At 42.6% G+C, this 24,100-nt stretch overlaps 2 protein-coding genes across 2 annotated transcripts in view; both read right to left on the bottom strand.

Moving 5' to 3' along the window:
- The window catches only part of LOC133130926 (enhancer of mRNA-decapping protein 3-like), a 31,208-nt gene extending 24,976 nt beyond the window's left edge, over positions 1-6,232 (bottom strand). Inside the window, exons 1-3 of the mRNA XM_061245932.1 lie at positions 6,092-6,232; positions 4,765-4,935; positions 4,100-4,266 (exon numbers count right to left, since the gene is read on the bottom strand). Coding sequence (XP_061101916.1) covers positions 4,100-4,266; positions 4,765-4,928 — 331 coding nt within the window. The 5' untranslated portion in view covers positions 4,929-4,935; positions 6,092-6,232. The remainder of the gene's footprint in view (positions 1-4,099; positions 4,267-4,764; positions 4,936-6,091) is intronic.
- Positions 6,233-6,660: 428 nt separating this feature from the next.
- Positions 6,661-11,725, bottom strand: LOC133130492 (cytochrome P450 1A1-like). Its single transcript, XM_061245113.1, has 7 exons — positions 11,613-11,725; positions 9,869-10,775; positions 9,632-9,758; positions 9,345-9,434; positions 8,603-8,726; positions 8,163-8,249; positions 6,661-8,029 (listed from the first exon to the last, which is right to left on the bottom strand). The coding sequence occupies exons 2-7, from the start codon at positions 10,706-10,708 to the stop codon at positions 7,732-7,734; spliced, it is 1,566 nt and encodes a 521-aa protein (XP_061101097.1). The 5' UTR covers positions 10,709-10,775; positions 11,613-11,725; the 3' UTR covers positions 6,661-7,731.
- Between the last annotated feature and the right edge of the window lie 12,375 nt (positions 11,726-24,100).

The raw sequence follows: 24,100 nt of genomic DNA, 5'->3' as shown, positions 1-24,100 counted from the left end.
ACCCAGAACACAGTGACAAGGCACAATCACGACCAGGAGGAAACGGCACCTGACATCCAAGAAGAGCCTGAGGCCTACTGTATACATCACTATGAGTGCAACTCCAGCCCCCCTTCCCATCCCAAAAGAATACAACTGATGAATTTAACTGAGGAAAAACTATACAGCCCATGATCTGGTGTAACTAGGGCGACCTGCACAGCTGTCTCTCCCAGACCCCTTCTCTTTTTCCTCGGCCAGGGTGGATTAGAGCAGCCAGTTGCATGTGATGGGGTCAGCCGAGCCTCTGCCAAACGACCCCCATACATATCGTGCGACACCTTCCAGTGAGTCAGGCCAGTAGCCTCCAGCAGCAGAGCATTCAAAATAGAAAGTCTGAAAGGTAAACACCGCTTGCACAATTGATATACCCTGCACTTACATGCGCTCTGGGACAACGCGACTTCCTGTGGGGGAGTCGGGTGGTTTCCTGTGTGGAGAGGCAGCAGTGGCGTGCAGGAGCGAGGGAGGGAGAAGAGAGGGAAGAGAGGGAGAGCAAAGGGGCACTGAAGCACGTAAGCCAGGCCTTGCATAACCTCCTCTTTAGGAACCGCCAGGAGGAGGGGGGGGGAAGGAGGGGGGGGGGGGGGGGGGGGGGGGTTGGCAGGAGGGAAAGTGGAATGTTTATTGATTTTAGTCACACACGTAACGCCAAAAAGGAACTTTGGTATAGGTCTTTAGCACGCTATGGGAATCCATAAAGTCACAGCTACGGTGTAAACCACAACCCCCGTCCGCCCCCCCCGGTCCCCCCCGTCCGCCCCCCTACCCAGCCAGCCACGTTCCCCAGCTCTGACTCCCTCAGAGGTGCTGCTGCCGGCCGGCCAGATCGGAAGCAGGGCTGCCGGTTCCAGCGGACGACGGACACGGCCGGCTAAATGACCAGCCAGAGGTGCCAGACCGCAGCACGGAAAAAGGCAACTAACATGCAGATTTAAGTATGCACCAATCACAGCTGTTGAGCGCACCCTGGTCACCCTCGACCAATGACCAAGAGGTAAAAAGTTGACACCTACAGCGACTCAATCATTTCCGAGGGGCTTCAAGATTTGCCAAAGGTTTTGCCATTACACATGGAAAAGCTAATGCAATTTCGCTTCGTCATTATGTGAAGGCCACTTCACGGAAACAGTGGTATGGTTAATAATGAACTGTACACAGTGTCACAAGAACTTGCGTGACTGTGAAACATTTTCACCAGCGAGTTATACATTTGTTTACTCAGGTTGATCAACAACCTCTGGAGGGGAAAAAAAAAAAACTATGATGTAACGAGAGTGGACTTTTCTCTCCAATTCCGTAATAGTACACTTTTCAGCTTTCAGTTCCTGAAAGAGCAAAAATAATGAGATGGCTCCAGGAAGGACAATGGAGTCCTTTCACTTGGTGGTGCGCTGATGTCAGAGTGCTGGGATAATTCTGCGCTGTGATCAGCCGAGCTGGAATGCGGGGCGAAAAAACAGCCCTGGCGCAGCTTCAACCACTGTTGACAAATCTACTGTAACCAGGGCTTAAGAGAGAACCTGCATGTGACAGCGATATATGCGGTTTCGCGTTTCATGTCATTAAGCAAACAAAAGATAAACATTGAAAACTCCGTTCCCGGTCTCGGGTGGCAGTACACCAGTGATGAGGCGCACGTTAGCGTGTACTCACATTGTAATTGAGGTATCGTAGTACCTGAAGATGAGTAGGAAAGTAGCTATATGGTTTCCATTTTAAAATGCAAGCTATTACTACATCTGGCTTCCAATGGGACCGATTCCTGCAAGTCTTCTGTTCCCATTGATAAAACAGCCGCACAGAATAAAGCACACATCTCAAAGTGAAAAGCAAGAGAGCTAAACGATTTAAATTAATTCATACAAAATCATTATAATAATAATTATATATATATTTTTATATATAATAATTATAAGATGGCACTCAGAGCACATACCTCCACCAACACTATGCAAATGTGAAGATGCGTCAGATATTCACCCAAATGTAATGATTTTGTCCATGCCCTTCACATCAGCGGATGCATGCTTTTTCATGACCATACCTGTTTAAGTTCTAGTCACTCTTAAGCATTTGAGTCAGTTACTGCAACATCATGGGGCTATTGAGCGCGGTGTTTGGCCAGAATGGAGTTATCCAAACACCCATATCACACATGGCAAAAATGAATTGCCCTCGCCGTAGTTACTTAATCAGACAAATGTAATTAATAATTATATTCAGCCGATAAATACAGCCAGGCTTTAATTGCAGCCAGGCCTGTTGAATCTAAACCTCACCCATATTGAATAAGAGTGCTTTGCTATCAAGTAGTCACCACAAAGTTTCTACAAGCACACTATGCCACAATCAAAGGAAGTTCCAGAAGGGATGAGGAAAAAGAAGTTACAAAATACATCAGCCTGGAAAGGGTTACGGAGCCATTCCTGATGCTCTGGACATCCACAGAATCACAGTGAGAGCCATCATCTCCAGCAAACTGAGAACAACTGGAACTGCTCAGAAGAACCTAGAAAGAGCTGCAAGCACATCTAGCCTCAGCCATGGCCAGTGCTCATGGCTCCACAATAAGAAAGACGGGGCAAAGATGGGATGTATAGGATAGTAGCACGGCGGAAACCACTATTAACCAAGAAAACATCAATGCTCACCTCACATTTACAGAAAAGCACCTGGAAGATGCGTTTTGGGATAATGTTCTATGGCCAGTTGAACATGGGTCCCATTAAGTCTGGTGTAAAAGCAAATTCAGAATTCCACAGCAAGGACATCATACCAAAAGTAGGGTTGCGCGATATAGCTATCGCGGCACACAGAATATATTTCTGTCTTTCTGCGCAATAAGAACAATCTCTGGCAAGTGGCGGTAGGTTTCGTTACTTCTTTTCATCTTTTTTTTTTTTTTTTTTTCATCATTCATCATACTTCATACGGTTACACATCTCCAAACTTCAGTGAAATGCTTCTGGGGGAGAAAAATAATCACTCATATCTATTCAATGTCAGTTAACTTACTTATTTGTTTTGAAAAACACATTGCTTACATTTTCGCTGTTTATCCTTGTTTACACCATGTTTTTACCTACCACATGGAAACAGAATGGCCCTGTTGCTGTCATATTAACATTGAAAAGATACAAAAATTGTTTTGTTATATCGCGATGGCCATCATCATCCAGCCCTAACCAATAGTCAAACAGGGTGGTGGTGTGGAGATACTTGCTGCCTCTGAACGTGGACAACGCTAAAGGAACCATGAATTCTGCGGTGTACCAGAACATTCTTCGGAAGGCCAGACAGCTGAAGATGAAACGTAACTGGATTACGCAGCGAAGACAACAATCCAAAACACAAAAGGATGTCCACAACGGACAGGTTGAAAAGACATAAAACTCAAAGTTTAAATTGGACGAGACAAAGTCCTGACTCAATATGAGAGAGAGATGCTATAGCAGGCCCTGGAACAAGCAGTTCACGTCACCGCACCCAGTCACAGCTACCGCTACAACATCCGTTGACAGAGCTCTCTCTCGCCTTGTTTGCAACCAATGTGTAGCTAGCTACCGCGCACAAAGAGAAGTACTGTGCATTTATAATTAGATCTGCATGATCACCTGCATGACACCTGCATGACACCACCATGTTTGAGGGTACCCACAAACGACAGTGAGGACTCTTCGGAGCTCGCAGGTAGCCTCTTAGCTAACTCCGGATCAGGCTGATCTGAATTATCCAAATCGACCAATCATCGACGTAATCAGAAATCTGTATCTACATTTTTCAGACACATCCAGAATGACGGTTGAAGATGGATGCCGCGTCCCTACAAAACACGCTACTTCCATCTAATCTACAAGTGATCCAGCATTGGTGTACGAAGTTCATTAACTCAGCCAGCATAATTAGGTGGAAAAGAAAAACCTGCACATGCACCAGTCCTCCCAAGAAAGGGGTTTCCCCACAATTGCCTCAAGTCTTCACTGAAATGCCCGATAGCCTCAAACGGCAGTGGCGTGTGTGAGTGCACAAATCCAGCCAGTAGGAATTCGAAGCTCACCTTTCCGGGGCACCGCCATTGGGGCACTGCTACCTGCAGCCCCCGGGCTCCGCCCACTACACCCCGAGGAGGCGGGGCCTGGGTCAACGGGAACACCCTGGCTGCTGCTGTTTGTACAGATGCCATTTGGAATCTCGAGGATCTTCAACTCCCTAATGTCCATGGCACTGCAGATGGACACACCAGCATATGAACATATGATTTTTTTAAATTAGATTTTTTTATTTTAGTGTACTGTCATTCGTTTCCAAGAAAATTCCTTGTAACAATCTATTTAAGTAAGTACAGGATGATATTAAGATCCATGCTACCCCATCAGTTATCACTGTGTTTGATGCAGGGGTGCACAGCTCCGGTCCTCGAGGGCCGATCTGCGTACTGGTTTTTGTTCCAACCAATTGCCTTGTTTATATACAGCTCTATAAATTAGCCTGGTACTTCAGCACAGGAAATTAATTAGGATACACCTGCAGTCTGCAGCTGTAGCTGGTACTCATACACATGTCAGATAAGATATGATTTACTTAATTGAATAATTCAGACCAGAAGACAAAATCCTGATATGGATCGGCCCTGGTTGTGCAGCCCTGGTTTAATGGCTTCACTCACTTTAAAATGTAATCAGAAATCAAACTAGACACACAGCAAAACAGAATTGTTCTCACCTGAAAGTGACCTCAGGGACAGGACACTTGACCCCATTGTGGAAGGGCTGTCTGAGAGAGATTGTCTGGCTGGCCTGATCCACCGAAGACACCTCTCCCTGGTACACACCCAGTGTGGCCCCACAATTGATGGACACCAGGCTCCCCAACCAGTCAGCAGACATACTGTCTCTACCGTAAAATTGTTCATGTTAACCAGTATGTCAATTGAAAATAAGACAAAGAGCTTAATATACAAATTATATTTCGTATTAATGTTAAATCGAACTTTCACATAAGAGTGCATTCTAAATGTTGATTGGTTCATAATTGTACAGCTGGCCGCAAAGGCGTGAATTTGTAAGACAAATATTTTCCTCCATTACTGCCATACACTTTAAAGTCCTTACAATTAGAGTTGGCCTAACGTTACAGCACTGGGTACACTTTGCATGTATTAAAATAACTCGAAAACTATCGTTGCTTTTTTTTGGGGGGGTAAAATTAGATTAGAAAATATAAAACGGTCATGTCATGTAATGATGTTTGCAACGGAGTAAACAAGCTAGGGTGGCGGCAGATCCGACAGTCAAACTGAGCCACATAAACAACTGATTTGATATAAAAACGAAATATAACTGAGTAAGTCATATGAATAGCTAGCCAAATTAACCTTAGCTAATATTAAGCATGATCACTCGGAAGCTTAACGCTCTTGCATCCTTCTAGTAAGTTACCTCTCTGTAGCCAACTGATTTAAAGCCAAGCAGGAAAACAAGCAGTGTTAGCCAACTAACTTGGCTCGCTTCATAAGAAACTAGCTAACGTTACAGCCAAGTTAATTTCGTTGTAAGAACAGTAACGTTCTTAACCTAGCTCGAGAGACTCTCACGTGTTCTTGGGATCACAAGCAAGTTAGCTTTCCCAGCTAATTTACATCAAACTGTAAAACGCTAAGTTAACAGATTGTGTACAATGCAACTTAGCTCGCTACCTAGCTAGCTAGCTACTTAGCGAGCTAGCAAGAAACGACTATCCAGTTTAATTCGACCCAGCAAGCTTGATAGCGATAACTTTCTGCCGATTCCAAAGTGATGCATGCTACAGCCTTTATAAGACTTGGCTAACGGATTAATAACGACCATGCCATCTAACGTTAACTTCATTTTCCAATATTAGCTAGTTAGCTTACAGTTAGCAAGCTATCCTAGTTATTTATGTGTTGGTTAGCTAGCTAACAATGTCAGCTATTGTTATCTTAACGTTACTGGGTTTTCGTTCAAGTTGAAGCCTGGTATCTAACGTTAATTTAATTCACGAGGAGAAAAAAATGGTTAACGATACATACCTTCAGTGAGAATGTAATTTTTTTTAAATGTTAAGTAGCTATTCTCCAAACAAGCTATTTTTCTTCGGATAGTAACGTTATTTTACATTTCTGTGATGACAGATTTTCGAATCCTAAGATCCGGCGTTCCGCTTCCTGAAGGCCAATCTGCGTCCAAGTTTAGCTCGTTACCTCATTTCCTGTGACGTCCAACTAATTCATATAGTCAGAATAGTATTTTCAGGGTAGGCGCAAAACCTTTTTAAGGCCATTTAATTCCCATTACCTGTGTCATAAAACGTAAATACGTTTAAAATGTATGTCGAAAATTTCACATATACTGAAATGGAGTTATGTATTCGGTTGACTGTAAGGAGAAAGGGGGAAGATGTTGCTCACTTATTTTTGATGATTGAGCCAATCCATGTGGACATATTTAGGCTATAACTATAAGTACACCTCAAACGAGTATTTTAGCAGTGTATATCACAGTTTGTGTTTTCATTATAATATTTTATGAAGAGTGTGGTTTGTTACTGAATGTACCTCTACAAATTTAATTATAATGAAAAGAAAACCAAGAGGCAGGATTTTAACCACATACATTTAGTATCTCACAGAGATGCACATATGTAGCTATTACAACAAAAAGAGAATGCCATTCCTTTCATGAAACAATACATATAAATGCACCAACATATAGTAATAGCTTTTTTACACAATTTAATAATAGATCAAAAGTTGTTTTTGTTCTTCAAAGTTCCACTAAAAAATCCTTCATTTCCTTGTCAAGATGTCATGCTTACAAACTACAAAGCAACTTTATGACAGACAGAGAATAACTGCCAGTGTTAACACTGTAAATCAAACCACGACCTCATAAATCAGAGAGCATCCTTGTAAAATACATCCTCCTAAACTACTTTCATAACATGCTGAAGGCTACAAATAACATTTCATATTAAGCACAACAATCAATCAAATCAGTGTGTCACCAGAAATACAAACATAGGCAATAGAAATCACATTTTGGGATAAAAAGCCAAAAAAGGCAGAATAGCTTTGATGCTTTTAATCCACTTTCCACAGGTGAACTCCACAGGTAAAATGACTTTAACTGAGAAAAGTCTTGTATGTAGGTTATTAGTTCAACACTGCAGTGGTTACATTTAAGTTGCTGTATGGTACTGTATGTTGAGAAAGGCACTAGTATTTGAAGATAGCGGTATTTCTTCTTCCTTTATACCATCTGTGAAACGGCAAAAACGTATCATATGCTGTAAATGCCCATGAATGTTGATTGACTGAAATTAACCAGTCATGTTTTGTTGCCTCTTTAGGGCACCAGTCACAATTCTAATGGCTTCCTACACTTTGCTGGATTGCCATTTCCTATTAATATCAGATATGTGGTAGCATTTACTTTATTCCTGCTTTCCTGCATTTCTCCCTGTTGTTGACAACCCTTCTAAAACAGACTGGAAAAAGCACTGGAATTAGGTGCTGGCCTCCCCAAAAACAGTGTTACAGTGTAGTGTACCCTGTTACACTCTTCTTCTTTCATCTGCACTGGATTCACATCTGAACAATACTTCAGGATGATGAATATAGCTGAATGATATAAAATTGAACGTGCGAGCGCTACGGCGCTACGCCGGCCCTCAGTCTTCCTGGCAAAGCCGTAAGCTGGCGCGCAGCTGGCAGCGTTTGTGCTTCATGGTGAGCCCGTACTCGGGGGTCATGTCCAGGGGGTGCCCGGGCAGTTCGTGGAAGTGCAGTTTCTGGATCAGGATGGCCAGGAAGAGGAAGACCTCCGTGCGCCCAATGGCCTCGCCGATGCAGCGCCTCTTCCCCATTCCAAAAATCATCACCTTCTCGGCATCCATCTTATTGACAGTCATGCCGTCAGCATCCAGGAAACGCTCAGGGATGAAGGAGTAAGGATCCTTCCACAATGCCCTGTGGAGCACAGGAGGTCAAAGGGTGAACGGTCAGCAACACTGATCTTTCTTTCTGCTCTTGTAACTTCCAATTAATATCGAATGCCTTTGAAAATAGCAAGCGAACGCGCAGAGGGATAAACAAAACTTACGGGTCATGGTTCACCTGCCACTGATTGATGAAGACACACGTGTCCTTGGGGATGAAGTATCCATTCAGTGCGGTGTCCTTCGAGGTGCTGACAAGACAGACAATGAAAAAAGTGAGTTTATGTGACAAGTCGGCTGCTTATTCCTATTATGTCGTTGCATGAACTGTATATTTTGAAACCCAAATTTAAGGACTATAAACACAGGCAGAGGGTTTCAATGATAGGAGTGGATTTACAATGGTCTTGTAACAATGTTTTAACACTAAAATTTTACCTATTGTACATTTAAGGCTTGAGACATGGTTTTGCAGCTTAAGATATGAGAACACTTCAAATGGATGGTGCTGTGGAAATAGACTGAAGCAGTTCATTACATTGTAGATAACCATTAATGCCGAACGGTTTCTGGATATGATATACTTTGAGTAGATCTCACTCACCAGTGTGGGATAGTGAAGGGCAGGAAGGATGAATGTCGGAATAATTCCATGATGAAAGCTTCCAGGAAAGGTAGGTTGGGTTTGTCAGAGAGAAGTGGAGTACGCTCCAATCCCACGTTGTCCTCTACAGATAGACAGAGCAAACAACAACACACGTGAACATGCAATATTACTGTGTCCATAAAAAGACAAGCATTTGAAAAATGGTTTGATATTTCACATCATGCCTAAGTTAAGGACAGAAAATGCCACAATATACAGGCATTAGAAACTGAAATGTGATCAGAACACTTTGCGGTGTATTTGAAGGTGAAAGCGTGGGCAGCTGGAGGACTAATTTGGCGAAGTCATTACGCTGTGGTGCATGGATGAACCTGGATGAAATCCAGACCACGCCAGTGCTGACTGTGGCCGATAGCTCCACAGAGCGATGCAGACTTGGTGCCTGCCTTGCTCAGGGAGGGTTCAGTTGGATGGGGATCCACATTTCATCACTCTTGGGCGAACCCCACTGGCTGATAAGGGTGCTAGTATGACTATATGTCAAAGCTGCATATGAAAGCTTTTCCTCAGATGCCTCTCAGTGCTGGCTTAGCCTAGCTGTGGTCTGCGACCCAAAAGACGCAGGTGTTGTGCAGCATGTTTTGGAGGACAACCGTGGATGTCCGAGTCCTCCCATATAAGCAGGGTAGTTTGCAAAAAAAAAAAAAAAAAAAGAATCTGAAAGAATATTTTCACTCACTCATTTCTTGGTGGAGCTTCTCCTGGGTGTCGGGGTATGCAACAAGGTACACAACAGCCCATGACAGAGCAGTGCTGATGGTGTCGAATCCTGAGGGAGTATATGGATCAGACGAGTTTACCCTCTATCCCTTTAAAGGTAGTTCTCTGCTATGCACATTTTTATAAGGTCTGAGACAGATCATATAATAAACACCAGTGGCTTATTATAATCAGTGGTTCAATAATTGACTGGAACTTCATAATCATCATGCATTCATAATACATCAAGTGAATTTTCTCACATACCAGCTCCAAAGAGGTCATTAACAATGCCAACAATCTTCTCATCAGAGACTTGGACATTGGAGTTCTCATCCAGCTTTCGGTCCTCACAGTGATCGATGAGGGAGTCTGTGATGTCACGGATATTGTTCTAGAAGGGACAAAATTTTGAGAAAAAAATTAAACACTGTGAACAGTAGTTATTACTGATATAACATGACGCTAATGAGAACATGTATACAGGAGTACACCAATACTAACCTTGTCATAAGTTCTGTAGTGTTCTGTGACGATCCTTTGCACGAAGTTCTGGAAACGGGCGTTGATTTTCAGGAAATTTTTCATCGTTTGGCTGGGCAGAAAGCGGAGGAAGGGGATGAAGTCCACGGGATTGCCGCTGCCCGCCACCTGTACGAACTCATCGCTCAAGTTCACCAAGCTCAAAAGCTCCTGGTCGTCATGGTTATAGCGCCGCCCGAAGCACATGCCGCAGATGACGTTGGCCACCGACACCACGATGTGGCGGAAGGGGTCGAAGCTCCCGCTGGCCTCCATGACGCTGCTGAGCTGCTTCACCAGGTACTCGCCCTCCTTGCAGATGTGCTCCTCCAGGACGCAGGAGTAGCCCAGGTCACTGCCCTCCAGGGTGGAGAAGGAGCGCAGGGCGCTCATGGCCAGCTTGCGGCGAGCGCGCCACACCCCGGCCTGGTCGCTGCTGAAGGCCAGGCTCTTGCCGTCGTTGATGAAGCGGAAGCTGTACAGGTCCGGCCGGCTGGAGAACTCCTCCCCTTGCTTGATGAGCGCCTGGCGGACCGTCTCGCTGCCGCTCAAGACCACCACGGGCCGCATGCCGATCTGGATCTGGTAGACCGGGCCGTAGCGCTCGCTCATGGCGGTCAGGCTGAGGTGCGGGTTGGTGCTCATTTCCAGCACGTTTCCGATGATGGGGAGGGGCTTCGGCCCTGGCAACCGCCGCAGCCCCTCCGGGATACTTGGACGCTGGAGCCGCATCAGCAGGTACACAATACACACCGTCACCATGGCCAACAAGCTCTCTGACACTGAGACGGAACCCACCAAGGGCAGAAACATCAGCGCCATTTTTAAGCTTTCCTTGTTTTTTTTCAGCAGATAAGAGGAAACTTCAGGTTACACACTTCAGGAATACCTGTTCAGGAATACCTGTTCAGGAAAAAAAAAACAAAAAAAAAAACATTAAGTAAATTCAACTAAGAAACAAAACGCAAGAACAGCCTGGGTTTCTAAATGCATGAATCAACCTTGCTCCTATGTTTCTCTGCCAGAATCTTGTTTCAGCATGAATGGAATTGATTACATTAGTGTGAGAGGTACACCCCTTGAATGCACTATTCACTCTCAGTTGCCATTCTGATGAAAATAATGTATAAGGAGTAAATTAACAAAATGAATGCATTCAGTGCTGGAATGCATATTGGTGGCTGTAGTCCAAGAGTTCAAGTCATTTAAGTATATGCCACTGTCTCCAGTTCCTGACGTGTTGTTGCATAAGTTCCAAGTATTGTGCTCTGTACATTTAGCGCACCCTGCAAGACACTGGCGTGAACACAAGAATGCCTGTGCCAGGTTAAACACTTCGGCCTTTTGAGAAGCCAGTAGGTGTTTTTCCCGTTTATAGCACGAATTGCAATTTGTGCACGTGAGGTAATGTACCACTGCAAACCTCACCCCATCTGCCCCCTCTTTAAGCCGTATAGCCCTTAGCTGTAAATATTCAATATCCTTGAAATAGCTTATTTTAAATGGTGGAAATGGCTGCCCAGTAGAGCACTAGTACGGTCCTTTTTCTGAGAGCAATATAAGGCTGTTAACAAGAATACCTGCATGTAAAAATAATGAAATATGAATTGTATTATCAATTATTATCATTTGTGTAGCTTCTTCATTACTTAAGCACCTATACTTAAATAATCACCACAATAAAGCATCGTTTATTATAACAAAATAAGTTTAGAACAATATTTACCTTGAATAATGCAGCAGTGATAGCAGAACACAATACTATTCTGTGTATCGACCGAAGGAAGAATATTGCAGAAAAAATAAGTTTCTTCTTGTCTCCCTGTTTTCTCCTTGCGGAGTGAATTAGCCAGAGGATGGCCGTTTCTTTTATAGAGCGCTTCTCGGTTCTATTGGCCTGCAGTCTGTCTGACGTAACCAGTTCTTTCTCAGTATTTGGACGCCCCGCGGCGCAGCGGGGGAATGTTTAAGCTAGAAGGGTAATTACAGAGAATAAAAAACTTAGGTTGAGATAATGAAAGAGATACGCAAGCTGTAAAACCTAGTACTCAGCAATTGTAAGGGCTCCAATTTAACACATGCACGACAACAACACTAAATGCACGGTCGCATGAATCGAAATATGAGTTTGAATATATTAGTTATCAAATTAATATAGTTCGCCTGCGATATAGCATAAACCATTGTTCCTTTAGCTTATAAACATTAGTCTGTAGGTTGTAATCCTCATTTCAGTTATTAAACTGTCCTTTAGCCATGGTAAAACAAAATGGTTTATTAAAAGAAATAAAAATGAACTGTTTACAACTGTTGAGAGCCACGCAAACTGAGAGTTTTTAAACACTATAGTGTTAGTCGGGTTTGGGACCCCCTGATAATGCACCAACAATATCATGCACTTGAATGTTTCTTACACGTTTGTCTCAATAAATATATTAAACCAATTTCCGATCAATAATAATAATAATAATAATAATAATAATAATAATAATAATAATAATAATAATATACCATGGCTGTGCAGCAGCGTGTGTGTTTTTACATAATCATTGTATATAAACATTAATTGGCATAGAAATAACCATTGCATGTGAACTAGGATGCATTTTGAAGTGATAATATGATAGATCTACATACATTTTATAGCAGATGTAATTATGTTATTTAAATTAAGAATGCAATAACACGATGATCTGAGTCGCAATTGATCAGATCGCTGTCACGTCTAAACACTATGCGGGCTACCTGGATACATTTCTGTATTGTGGCGAAATATTCAAAATGGGAATTAAACGAATGCAACATTCGGCTACTCTTTCCCCAAACAGAAGGTGGTAAACATCTGCTTGTATTTAATTTCCCAGCAACAAGTGTTGCTTTCGTGTTTGGAAATGTTAAATGAACGCGCATTCATATCCTATTGGCACAAAATATGAAACAACGGTGTGTTTGAATTAAGTTACTAGTAGCGTTTCAATTAATAAAACAATACATCCTAGGACGATAACAAGTGTGATTTGGTCCTGGATAATAAAAAGGTCTTGTAAAAAAAACAGCGACCGCATCTGCTCGCGTGCACCTGTTGGCGCTCTGTTAAAGATTGGCGAAGTTGCGTGCGAGCCTTAGCCCACTCGCGCAGTATCTGTTCTCCTAGTAAAGGATGCTGTGCGGAATGATTGTGTTAGCACTGCACGGGTGAAAGGGTAAATGAGTTCATTGCTTCAGTTTTATCTTTCTTTAAAATAATAGCTTGCAAAGCCACGCAAATATACACTTGAGGTGCGGAAACATTTGGGCAGGGTTACTTTACTTATTTCATACCGAAGGAAAACTTGTATAGTTTTTGTAGGTTAAGCTATTTGAACTGGATTTTCGACTTGCCATTTAGTATATTGGATAGGTTAAAATGGTCCCCTAAAGTTCCGCAAATGGCAGTACGCAATATTTCACATCTTGCCATATTTCACAACTTTATTTAGCCTGTTGATTTGGGTTATTTCTATGGTACTGTAATCGGCAACTTCTGTGCACCGAAGCCAGGTAACCTACCCAACCTAACAGTCGCACAATCCGTTTCTATTAGGTGCCCTGCACCTTTAAACACTAGTTTCACGAGCACTTAATACGAACAGGCACGTCAACTGCTCCGAGTCAGTTTCATTATGCCGGACTGCGAGTTTACAATCGGATTCTGCCATTACGAGCAGCGCTCGTGCTACTAGGATGCTCGTGTAAGGTTTTGGCTTTCTGTCACCGCCAGGCGTGCCCCCATCGTGGTGCGTGATCTGTTCTTGGTGTTTGCGTGAGAAAGCGGAGCTCCCGCTGGTCTGTGGGGGTGGGCTCGTTCTTCGGGACAATCCTAAATCTGCTTGGTCAGTCACGCGAAGGCGGCAGCGGTCCCTGGAAAGACACAAGGGTCTTAATCTCGCAGAACAAAGACCGCCGGACGTGAGACTTTCCCCCTGGGCTTGGAGGTGCACATATTTGTGCACTGCGGCTACAGTACATGCGAGGATCTTGGGCTTTGGAGTCAGGCGATCTGTTCAGACTTCACGTATAGGCATGCAACCTGCGGCATTATAGGCTAAAGTCAACTGCCAGCGCACGGAAGTTTTAGCTCATTCAAAACACAGTGCCATGGGAACCACCGGCGTGTAAACTGGAGAACTGGAATATTATAGCACAATACGTAAATGTTTTTCTTTAAATAACGCAGATGCCTTTATATTAGAAAGCAAGAATGAATAATACTAATCGGTTTTCATTTTTTAAAATCCAGATGCTTTCAGAAAATGAAACGCATTTGATGAGATAGGCTATCACTTAAGCCTAATATTAATACGTCATTTCGGCAAATTTAAACGTCAAATTACTTAAAACAGAGTCAAAGTTGCGTGCTGGTCGCTTCAATAGGCTACGGAATTCTTCGTTTGTGGGAGCAGGTCGGTGGCGTGACAGACAATGGGTGGGAACTTGAACGCAGAATCAGCTGTCAGCTTGTATATCACCTACATGCGATAGAAACAGTGTTCACTCCATTGTAAAAATCTGTTACACAACTCTCGAATTCTGCTCATCCCACACTTTTGTGTTTTGGCTTTAGGGACAGGAGGGGTGTTGGGTCACCTCGTTAAACAAACATTGAAATTCACAAGGGTCACCTTTGCTGTCAGTCAGTCAGTCAGTCTTCTCCAAGTCTCAAAATATGATTATTTTATTTTGAAACAATGGTTCTGACTTTCAATTCAGCAGTTCAAAATGGGAAGCTTCTCTGATCATTTCAGCAATCGATCCATTACTAAGAGGTTTTGGTTCCTAAACCAGACACATAGCACAAATCTTCATTGCACGTCGCTCTGGATAAGAGCGTCTGCTAAATGCTTTGTAATGTAATGTAATCTCCAATACATCACTTTTCACAACATGATTTCATGACTTCTTTGTGAAAATGAATAATCAAATAATCAAATGCTAAAGATTTCAGTTGGGGGATTCAGAAATTCAAAAATGCCTTGAGCCATTAATCTTGGAGTAGAAAATCCATATATGTTCTAAGGCAGAAAAAATATGTTATTAGAGTAGGATTAGCCAGAAGATTAGGCTGCAAACACAGCACAGGTCCAATCACGCACAAACTCTAACCAAACACAAGCTACTGTATTCAAAATCACTGGCCTTTTGCACTGATCTCTTTTGAAACCTCCCATGCAAGAAAGGTGCTTGAAAGTGTCCTGGCTATATGAAGTATCACCACTCTATCTCCCATCACCTGTCACACTAACCTGCCAGGTGTGTGAGAGGAAGGAGCAGTTTGTCTAGTTTACTAACCCTAAGAATAACTACCAAACAGAAGAAAATATCCATTATCACTGTTTTTCCTTCTTAATTTCATATAGATATAAATATATATAAAATTTCTGCCTGGAGTCTGCAATTACATGGCCTTGTGATAACAAATGTACTTGGCAGGAGCTGCTATCCAACAGTTATAAATTAATCCAGGATTTACTTGAATGATTTGACCTGGATTACAGAGGGTGAAGTTGATAAAGTCGACACGTCTCCAGTGTTCAGCACCGCAGAGGTACAGCAGACCCTGGGAGTTGGGCGGTTGGGAGCATTGCTTCAACACCACAAGTGGATGAGAGGGAGAGAGAAGTGGCTGACTAGTTCACTTCTGACTAGTAAATCAGCAGCAGAGCTAATGTCTGCATTCCTGGGCCCTTGCGTGTGCTGCGATCGGGCCAGGCTTAATAGGATTATGTGGGTCAACAGGTCATGACCTCACACACACAATAACATTCCCTACCTATGTCTACCTTGCACTGACCCCCCACGCCGACAGACAGCAAGTGGAACACAAAGCAGGGATTGCTCACACAGAAACAGTAGCCACTGGTGGGCTCATTTGGCATAGCAAAGTCATATCGTGAGTTTAAGTGAGCTCAACCAGAAAGAGGAAAACATTACATGAATAATATGCAGGTAAAATAACAAAAAGAAAACACTCGCAGACAACTTTGCAGTCTAAAATGCTAATTCAATCTTAATTACCATAGTTTCTCAGCTTTGGTGATTACATTTGCCTTGACAATCACACATCCTCTGAAGTTAGAAGTTAGATGTTCATGAAATGCTTCCTTACGTTTCAATTTAGTGTACTTAGATAACTTATCAGGAGTTTGAATTGTCACACAGTAAAACTGTTAAATCAACTCTTGGACTCTGTGAGGGTTTAAATAACACTGGAGATTTTATTATGTACACCAGCGATCATCAAATCCAAATCTATCCCTGGTTTTCTTTTTCCAGAGTAATTGACTGAACAATTAGTGCTACTATTTGGCCAGACTGCCTTCATACCTGACTCCTAGGTAAAGGTACGGTGGAAACCAGCAGTTCTTGGGCCTCAAGGATCGTGAGCTGATGATCCCTGGTGTACGAATGACTTCTGCTTGTACCCACTTCCGGTGAGATTGTTTTTAAAGCTTGTACATAAATCACATCCCACTCTGACATGCTCAAACTTTTTACAGTTAACTAGTGTACATCATATCAATGTCACAGTAAAACATATGCATATCTAAGTAGCTCATCAAAAATGATAGTATATGCTATAAATACTGTGACCAGACCTAAGAAGAAGACATGTTCTATATTGGACCCCATCTCCCAATTATCAGCTAGCCTTTGATTTGGGGCCAATGCCAGAATTCAGAACAGTCTATCATTTGAACTATGGTGAACACCATCTTGTACGGGTCTGCAATGAAAATGTTGGGTATGACCAGTCAGAATGAAGGTATAGGTCTGTGACAATAGGAAACTGTGCCAAGTATAGTTGGAGGTAATAATTTGTCACTGGCAAGCATTAACATCATTAACAATGTGTGTGTCCTTTCAGTTTTTCAGTTGCATTCATATTGTTGACAGTATAATTAAACATAAAATATTGGCTCATACATTATTGGACCAGCTCCGATTACTTTATAAAAAGGGTGCACAATTCCCATCTTGGAGAGCTGGCCTGTGTGCTATTTTTTCTGACAGCTCTATTAACTACACTGGTTCACTACAGTAGCCGACATGAGGAGCAGTAGCCGACATGAGGACAGTAAAATCTTATTTTACTGTCCTCATGTCGGCTACTGGGGTGAACCAGTGTAGTGAACAGTCTGTGGTTGTAGCTCCTGCTTATACAAATGTCAGATCATGATATTATTGAGCTAATTAAATAGATATAACCAGAAGTTTGGTACACAATCCAGAAACGGATCGACCCTTGTTGTGCACCCGTGCTTTATAACCATTAATGTGCTCACGCACGCGAGCCGCTTCCCAGAAGTTGGAGCATAATCAGGCGAGAGTGGACGATGATTACTATATTAAGTCAAAGATAGAGATAAAAGAGTCGACGAGTTAGATAACGGAAAGGGTTGATAAAGTAGAGCGTGAGAATGATAGATAAAGACAATAACGACGACAAGCTTGGGTAAATGTTCGGCCAACAGCTGTAAGGTTGCTTCATATTGTACTAAAACACGCAAACACATAAGCACGCTTTGTATTAAATTCCGCAGCGGACTGACTGCTAGTGTTTCACCACGAGCGTGCGGGTGACTTGGGACCAATTATATTACCTTTCCCTTTACTGATATGAGTGCGCTCGACAATGTGTCTGCAGCGCCCAACCCCTCGCCCCCCTCTACGAGCCAATTTCATTCCGCTTTCCGTGTAAACAATGGTTGCGTGCGGACACATCTATCTCGGTCATCCATCTCTCTGTCACCTCTCGGTTTTCGGACATGAAGGTGCCAAACGGCTTTCTTTTCGCTGACTCAGTCTGTGTGAGAACAAAAACGAATGCATAAAGATAAAAGCGCGTGCAAAGAGAGGCACGGAATGAAACGTGTAACACTTCTTGACACGCAAAATATGTTTCACAAAAAAAAAAAAACCAAAACAAATTAACCGCATTTGCCCCGCCGCACTTTCTCCAGGGCCAGGCTGTTGCAGACAACAGTAGGCTGCGGAAAGAAAGCGCTTCTACGGGTTAATGATTTGTGCCACAGTCCCAGCATTGCGTGCAGACAATGTTTGCTCGGGCCGTGCCAAGGGTCGCGAGGCTGCGTACAGAGGGAGCAGAGGGCGGCATCGTCCAGCCATGTGGGTCACTCTTTTATCAAAACAATCACTGGGTGTTTTTTTGGAAGAGTTGCTGTTGTGTAAATATAGGAGTTGGCATCGATAAGATATATTTTTTGAAGGATTTTCCCTCGAGAAGTCAGAAATAACGTTCTATCGTAGGCATACTCGATTCACATTTCTTTTGTAAAGTTTCACCACATCTTGGTAAACTTTAACTACTTTAAAGACATGATTCTAAACCGCACTCATACATACATAATATGCAATGCTCACCATTTTCACGGGTTTGTAGACTACATTTTCATTAACATCCAGCACAATCACTATACCGCGGTATGTAGCATTAATGTTTATAAGAAAGCGTTTTATTTTATTTTATTGGGATCAGGATTACTGTATCAGATTTTTTAAGCAGAAGATAATATACTGTATACACGACACACACAGATGCTGTTAATTTTTGATCATTTTTCACCTTTATTGCAATACCACAAAGTGTCATCCACCTTTTAAAAAAAAAGAATAAGAGTGATAGCCAATGGCAAATATGGTTGTTCAATTAGTAAGACAGGAAACCAGCACTGCAAAGGTATTTCCTGTTATAGCACTGCTCTTGCTGGTTCAGGGATATTTTGTCATCAGTGGCATCCAAGGCTGGTTATAGGTCATTGAGAATTGTATGACCATTGTAGTCCAACCTGAGCCCATGGTTTTAAACGCAGTAATGGACAGAATGTTTTATTAGTTGAACAGTATTTAATTGTTGTGAAATTCTGAGTTCTAGGTTGTGGCTATTCATATGTTTGTCAACAATTCATATTCATATACAGTATATCACAGATATAGGACTAATATAAGGGCTTCTAATGAAGTCATTTTTTGGGCGTCCTTTCTTTTTAAACTTTTTATGTGATGCTCAGCTGTTGTACTGTGCATCTACACCGAATGGTATAGAAAATTGCCTTTGTTACACTGTTTTTCTTTCCAAATATTTGTAAAATCCTTGTATTTCCTCCTACAGCATTATAAAGCATTTTCCAGTTTCATTTACCCTTAACTTTCATTAATCATACATCTTGCCTGGCCATTTAAACTGCAGGTATACAGGGAATAGGTGTTCATCGTGGGTGTAGAATCTTTGATACATTTATTATTTCATACACATTCCATGTGCCCGCTGCACTTGATCCAAACAGCTGGATGTATCTACCTGCTTTTAACCCTGTTAATTTTGTCCACGAAAGGCGAACAGACTTGCCGTCTACTGGGCAGAAAATGTCGCACGGACATTTCGGAAGCCAGTGATCATGTCAGAACATGGAGCCCAGTGCCCCTCTCGAGTACCTTTCATAAGATGAAAACATCTTCGCTAAATTAAAGTATACGTTTGGAAGGAAAGGGGGTACACATGGCCTGGGCATAGGAAACCCAACGTGGGACAGGGATGAGTGGGTGCAGTCCCCAGAACTGAAAGCATTGTGCGGAGGACCAGGCATCTATCTGCACCACCCAGTGTTTTTCTTGGACGGCACAAACAGATTATCCTCCCCCAGGCCCTGTTGAGTAATTTACTGAATCGAGTTCAAGCATAACAAGGCTCTTCCTTCTCCCCAGTAAGACAGGACATCCGATGTGGCTGGGTGTGTGTGCGTGTGTGTATGTGTGTGCGTGTGTGTTTTTTGTGTGCGTGTGTATGTGTGTGTGGGCACCCGCACATGCGTACATACGTGTGTAAGTGATTCTGTACAGAGGTGAGTGGGCATTTTGGATAGCCTGCATGATCACATGTGTCTAAACCACTGCTGAAGCAAGACAGTTTTCAGTGTCGACTTTTTACAATAGCGGCAATAGCACTAAATTCATCATCACAACTGTAATAGAATGACTTGAACTCCGTGAACAGCACATTGTGATGGGGCTATTCATATCCGCTGCAGGGAGGTTCAGATCTCCACAGTTCTCTCAACGGCAGGAAAGGAACGAGGTAGGGAGAGGTTATGGCTTCATTGCAGGGGATAGGAAGTGAGATTGATTCTCAGCACTGTAGACATTACGATGTATTGTTGAACACGTCTTTCCTCAGATCACACTGTATTTTTTTTTACTTTTACAGTCTTCCTGCTGCAGCTTGTTAGGACAGATATATATTTTCTGGGAGTAAAAACATTGTCTTTCACTTTTAGGGTCAACTTCTTGAGTCCTTTTAAATGTCTCCTTCTTGCGTGCAAATGCTAAACACTATGCTCGAAGGACTGGGCTCAGTACCAGTTCTCATTTAATTTCACAATGCAGTGTAAGTACAGAATGACACACTGCCCAAAGTATTCACCTTGTCAACACATTGCCTACATATAGCCCTGAATAACAACTAACTTTCTATATCCACTCACTGAGCACTGTATTAGGTATACCTGTACACCCACCAGCTTGTTAATGCGAATATTTAATCAGCCAATCATGTGGTAGCAACTAAATGCATAAGCATGCAGACCTGGTCAAGAGGTTCAGCTGTTTTTCAGACCAAATGTCAGAATGGGGAAGAAATGTGATCAAAGTGACTTTGACTGTGGAATGATTGTTGGTGCCAGACAGGGTGGTTTGATTATCTCAGAAACTGCTAATCCCCTGGATTTTCAGTCACAACAGTCTCTAGAGTTTGCAGAGAATGGTGCGAAAAACAAAAAACATCCAGTGAGCAGCAGTTCTACAGGCGAAAATGCCTTTTTAATGAGAGAGGTCAGTGGAGAAGGGCCAAAGCTGACAGGAAGGTGGCAGAAATTCAAATAACCGCATATTACACAAAAGAGCATCTCTAAACACACAACGCGTCAAACCACTAAGTAGATAGGCGACAGCAGAAGACTTGATGAGTCTAAAAAAACAAGTCTAATAAATACCTAATCAAGTGCTGACTGAGTGTACACTTGCAACCTCTATGGGAAATAAGCTTTTAAAAATGCTTAAATGCAATGTATTTAAGCCACAGTAAGAATGACGCTGATATCACAACATAAGGTGGAGGACTGCACTCAGCCAAAGATCGCCAGTGTTTGATATACATTTTGACAGATAATATAAAACTACCTCATTCTTCATGATTCAGTGAAAGTGGGTCAGAACTTCTGAGATTCGATAGATTTTGTTTGAAATCTTCATTTATTGCAGGCTTGGGATTATCTCATGATCTCATCTCAGTTCATCACCATCGTGAGTTTTTTGTTTTTTAAGTGCATTATAGTGCCATTCAGCTGTAAAACAAATAATATTGGCTCTGGCCTCATTCCTATAGTAAGTACTATAAGTTCCCTTACTTCCCATCGTCTTGAAAGGGGCCTCACTGAGGTATTTGACAACATTCCAATTACATAATAACTATGTTAGCTCAGCAGGCATCTTCTTCCCTTGTGTCCTTTATCATAAAACCATCTTATTTAGTGTGTAATCTATATGCATATTTACATATTTTGCCTTTCACGTATGTTTAATAACTCAAATGCATTGTTTAATAGGTTTAATAACTTCATCCAGGGCTTTGAGTTATGTTCAGGAACTTCATTTGTGGCAGGTTGCTGCCCTCTTGTAGGTGATTTCTTAACTGGAGATTTAGAAGATGGATGCGGATTTGGGAATGGTAAATGGACACACTGCCACAACAGCAACAGTTTAAATGCCACATGTAAGCAAACAAACATTCATCTTTTATTGACATGTTATCATAAATGCTGACAGCATATAGATGTTTCAATAACCAGGGGTAACATCCAGTGTGTATGAACTTGCATCTGTATGAATAAATCCCAAATCCTAAAATTATTAACTGAGCTATTTAGATACTACAGAGGAATGACTGTTAATGATGGCTCAACAGGTTGCTTCATGAGGAATCTGTACTGGCATATTGCCCCTGGCTACTGAATTACATGCTGTAAAACCACAGAAAACCCACCAGTAAAGTTAGGAACATATCATGCGGTACATTCACAGTGAAACGGCCCTTTATGCTTTGAATGTTATGGTATTCCACTGCAGTCCTTTTTTTACAAACAGAGTCCATGCTCAATGCACTCTCCATACAGCTAGCAGGGGAAACAGCTCATCACAGGACTAAACTAATGCTGCAGGGAAGGTTGTGTGCGTGTATATGTGCACCTGTGTGTGTCTGTGTGTATGTGCATGCGTCTGTGTGTGCGTGTCTGTGTATAGGTGTACTTACATAAATTCACCTAGGCCTTTGGATTCTACTGCACCCTGTGGTGGCACGGATGCCCCTCCTGAATAGACTCCTGTCTTCCTATGGCAGCTGTGATGTTCCCCTTCCGCCCACCCCACTTCAACAAGCGTCCCAAAAAAGCAAAAACAAAGCCTACGATTCTACCATTCCGACTGTTTAGATTCGACTCTCGCAGCACCTAGTCTGTTTTCTTCATCTCTTGGCTCACCTTCGTAACCACTCTTTACCTGCAGGCCTGTACCGTGTAAGCGGAGTGAATGAATTCGATTGAAGCTGCAGCCGAGGCACCGCAGTGCCAGGCCGCCGCTCTGAGCTCTGTGAGCGGGGCGATCCACTGCAGGAGTGGGGGGATCTAGAGCCAAAGAGAGCTGCCGTGTGGAACCTCTCCCAGCTGAAATGTTGCAACAGCAAAGGTTTATTCACTTCAGTCGTTTATTTTGTGTTAAATTTTTTACCAAAGACTGTCACAAAGACGCTTGACAGAATGGCAGAACGACAAACACCAGACCTGAACCCAACCCCCCCCCCCCCCCCAAAAAAAAAATAGCAAGTGAGGTAGAACAAAAATACTCCCCAATGGGAAGAAATCTCGGGTGGTGGTGGTTGAGATTGTGTTCACAAACTGCGGGGTATATTATGAGATATTGTGAGGACAGATCCGGGGGTGGATGTACCAAGTGTCCATAAGGGCCTGTACCAAGTACCAAGTGTCCCTCTACCAAGTGTCCATCAGGGCCTGTACCAAGTACCAAGTGTCCATTAGGGCCTGTACCAAGTACCAAGTGTCCATTAGGGCATTTTATCAATGAACACAGGCCTGAAAGTCACAGCAGTAAAACTTGTGCCTACATGATGGATCCATCTGGAATCCAGTTTTGTGGTTAATTAAAGGCATTGCAAGAGGTCAGTTCTCAGAAAGCTTCCCCCAGTCAACTGGCACTGAAGCTGGCCAGAACCACCATTTTGGGCCAGAAATCAGAGCAAGAAAACTTGTGAAACAAGCCAGTAAACTTTTATTTACCACATTGAGACTATAAAAATAAACTAAATGTGCTGTTCTGGCCATAAGAAGGAGGGGGGGGTTATCTTTCATGTTTGATTATAAGCATCATGAGACATGGCATGTATGAAAATGAAAATGTGAGGAATTCACAGAAACTATAGGAAAGCAGTGGCGTGAAACATAATTGAAATTTAATCAGGGAACTTAAATAAGGTCGTACACAGCATGTTGTAATGTCTGTAATTTTTGACCCCTTCTTAAATAAGATGGCTGACCCTGTATCTTTCATGAATGCAGAAACATAATTCTTTACATGTTATTTGGCTGAGGCTTTTAACCAAAGCGACATACAGTTGATTAGACTAAGGAGACAATCCCCCCTGGAGCAATAAGGGGTTAATGTAGATTTTATCTTGGCTACACCGGGGATCGAACCACTGACCTTGCGAGCCCCAGTCATGTACCTTAACTATTTAAAAATACATTTGAAAGCACATTTGTTCCTGTACATACAGGTTAGCATACAATGGGGTGGTGCTGTTGATCCTGCTGTTTTGGGGTTCTCTATGTCAGTCTGAATGCCTGTCAGCCAGGGGCAGCTCTGACAAGGGACAGTCAATGGGAAGTGCTGTTAGAGGGCACCAGCCAATGGGAAGCGCTGTTAGAGGGGACTAATGAATGACTACAAATGTGTGCATAACTGCACATTGGCAGCCAAAGGATAATTAAAATCTGAGGGGACACATCGTGGCACGTGAGAGCATGGCAAGGAATCTCAGCAAGAACATACTTCATGTTCACATTTCAATACGCTTAAACTTTCCCCAAATCC

This window comes from Conger conger, chromosome 6 (assembly GCF_963514075.1).
Source record: "Conger conger chromosome 6, fConCon1.1, whole genome shotgun sequence".
NCBI lineage: Eukaryota > Metazoa > Chordata > Actinopteri > Anguilliformes > Congridae > Conger > Conger conger.
Note: the sequence above shows the minus strand (reverse complement) of the source record. Positions and strands in the feature narration are given on the sequence as shown.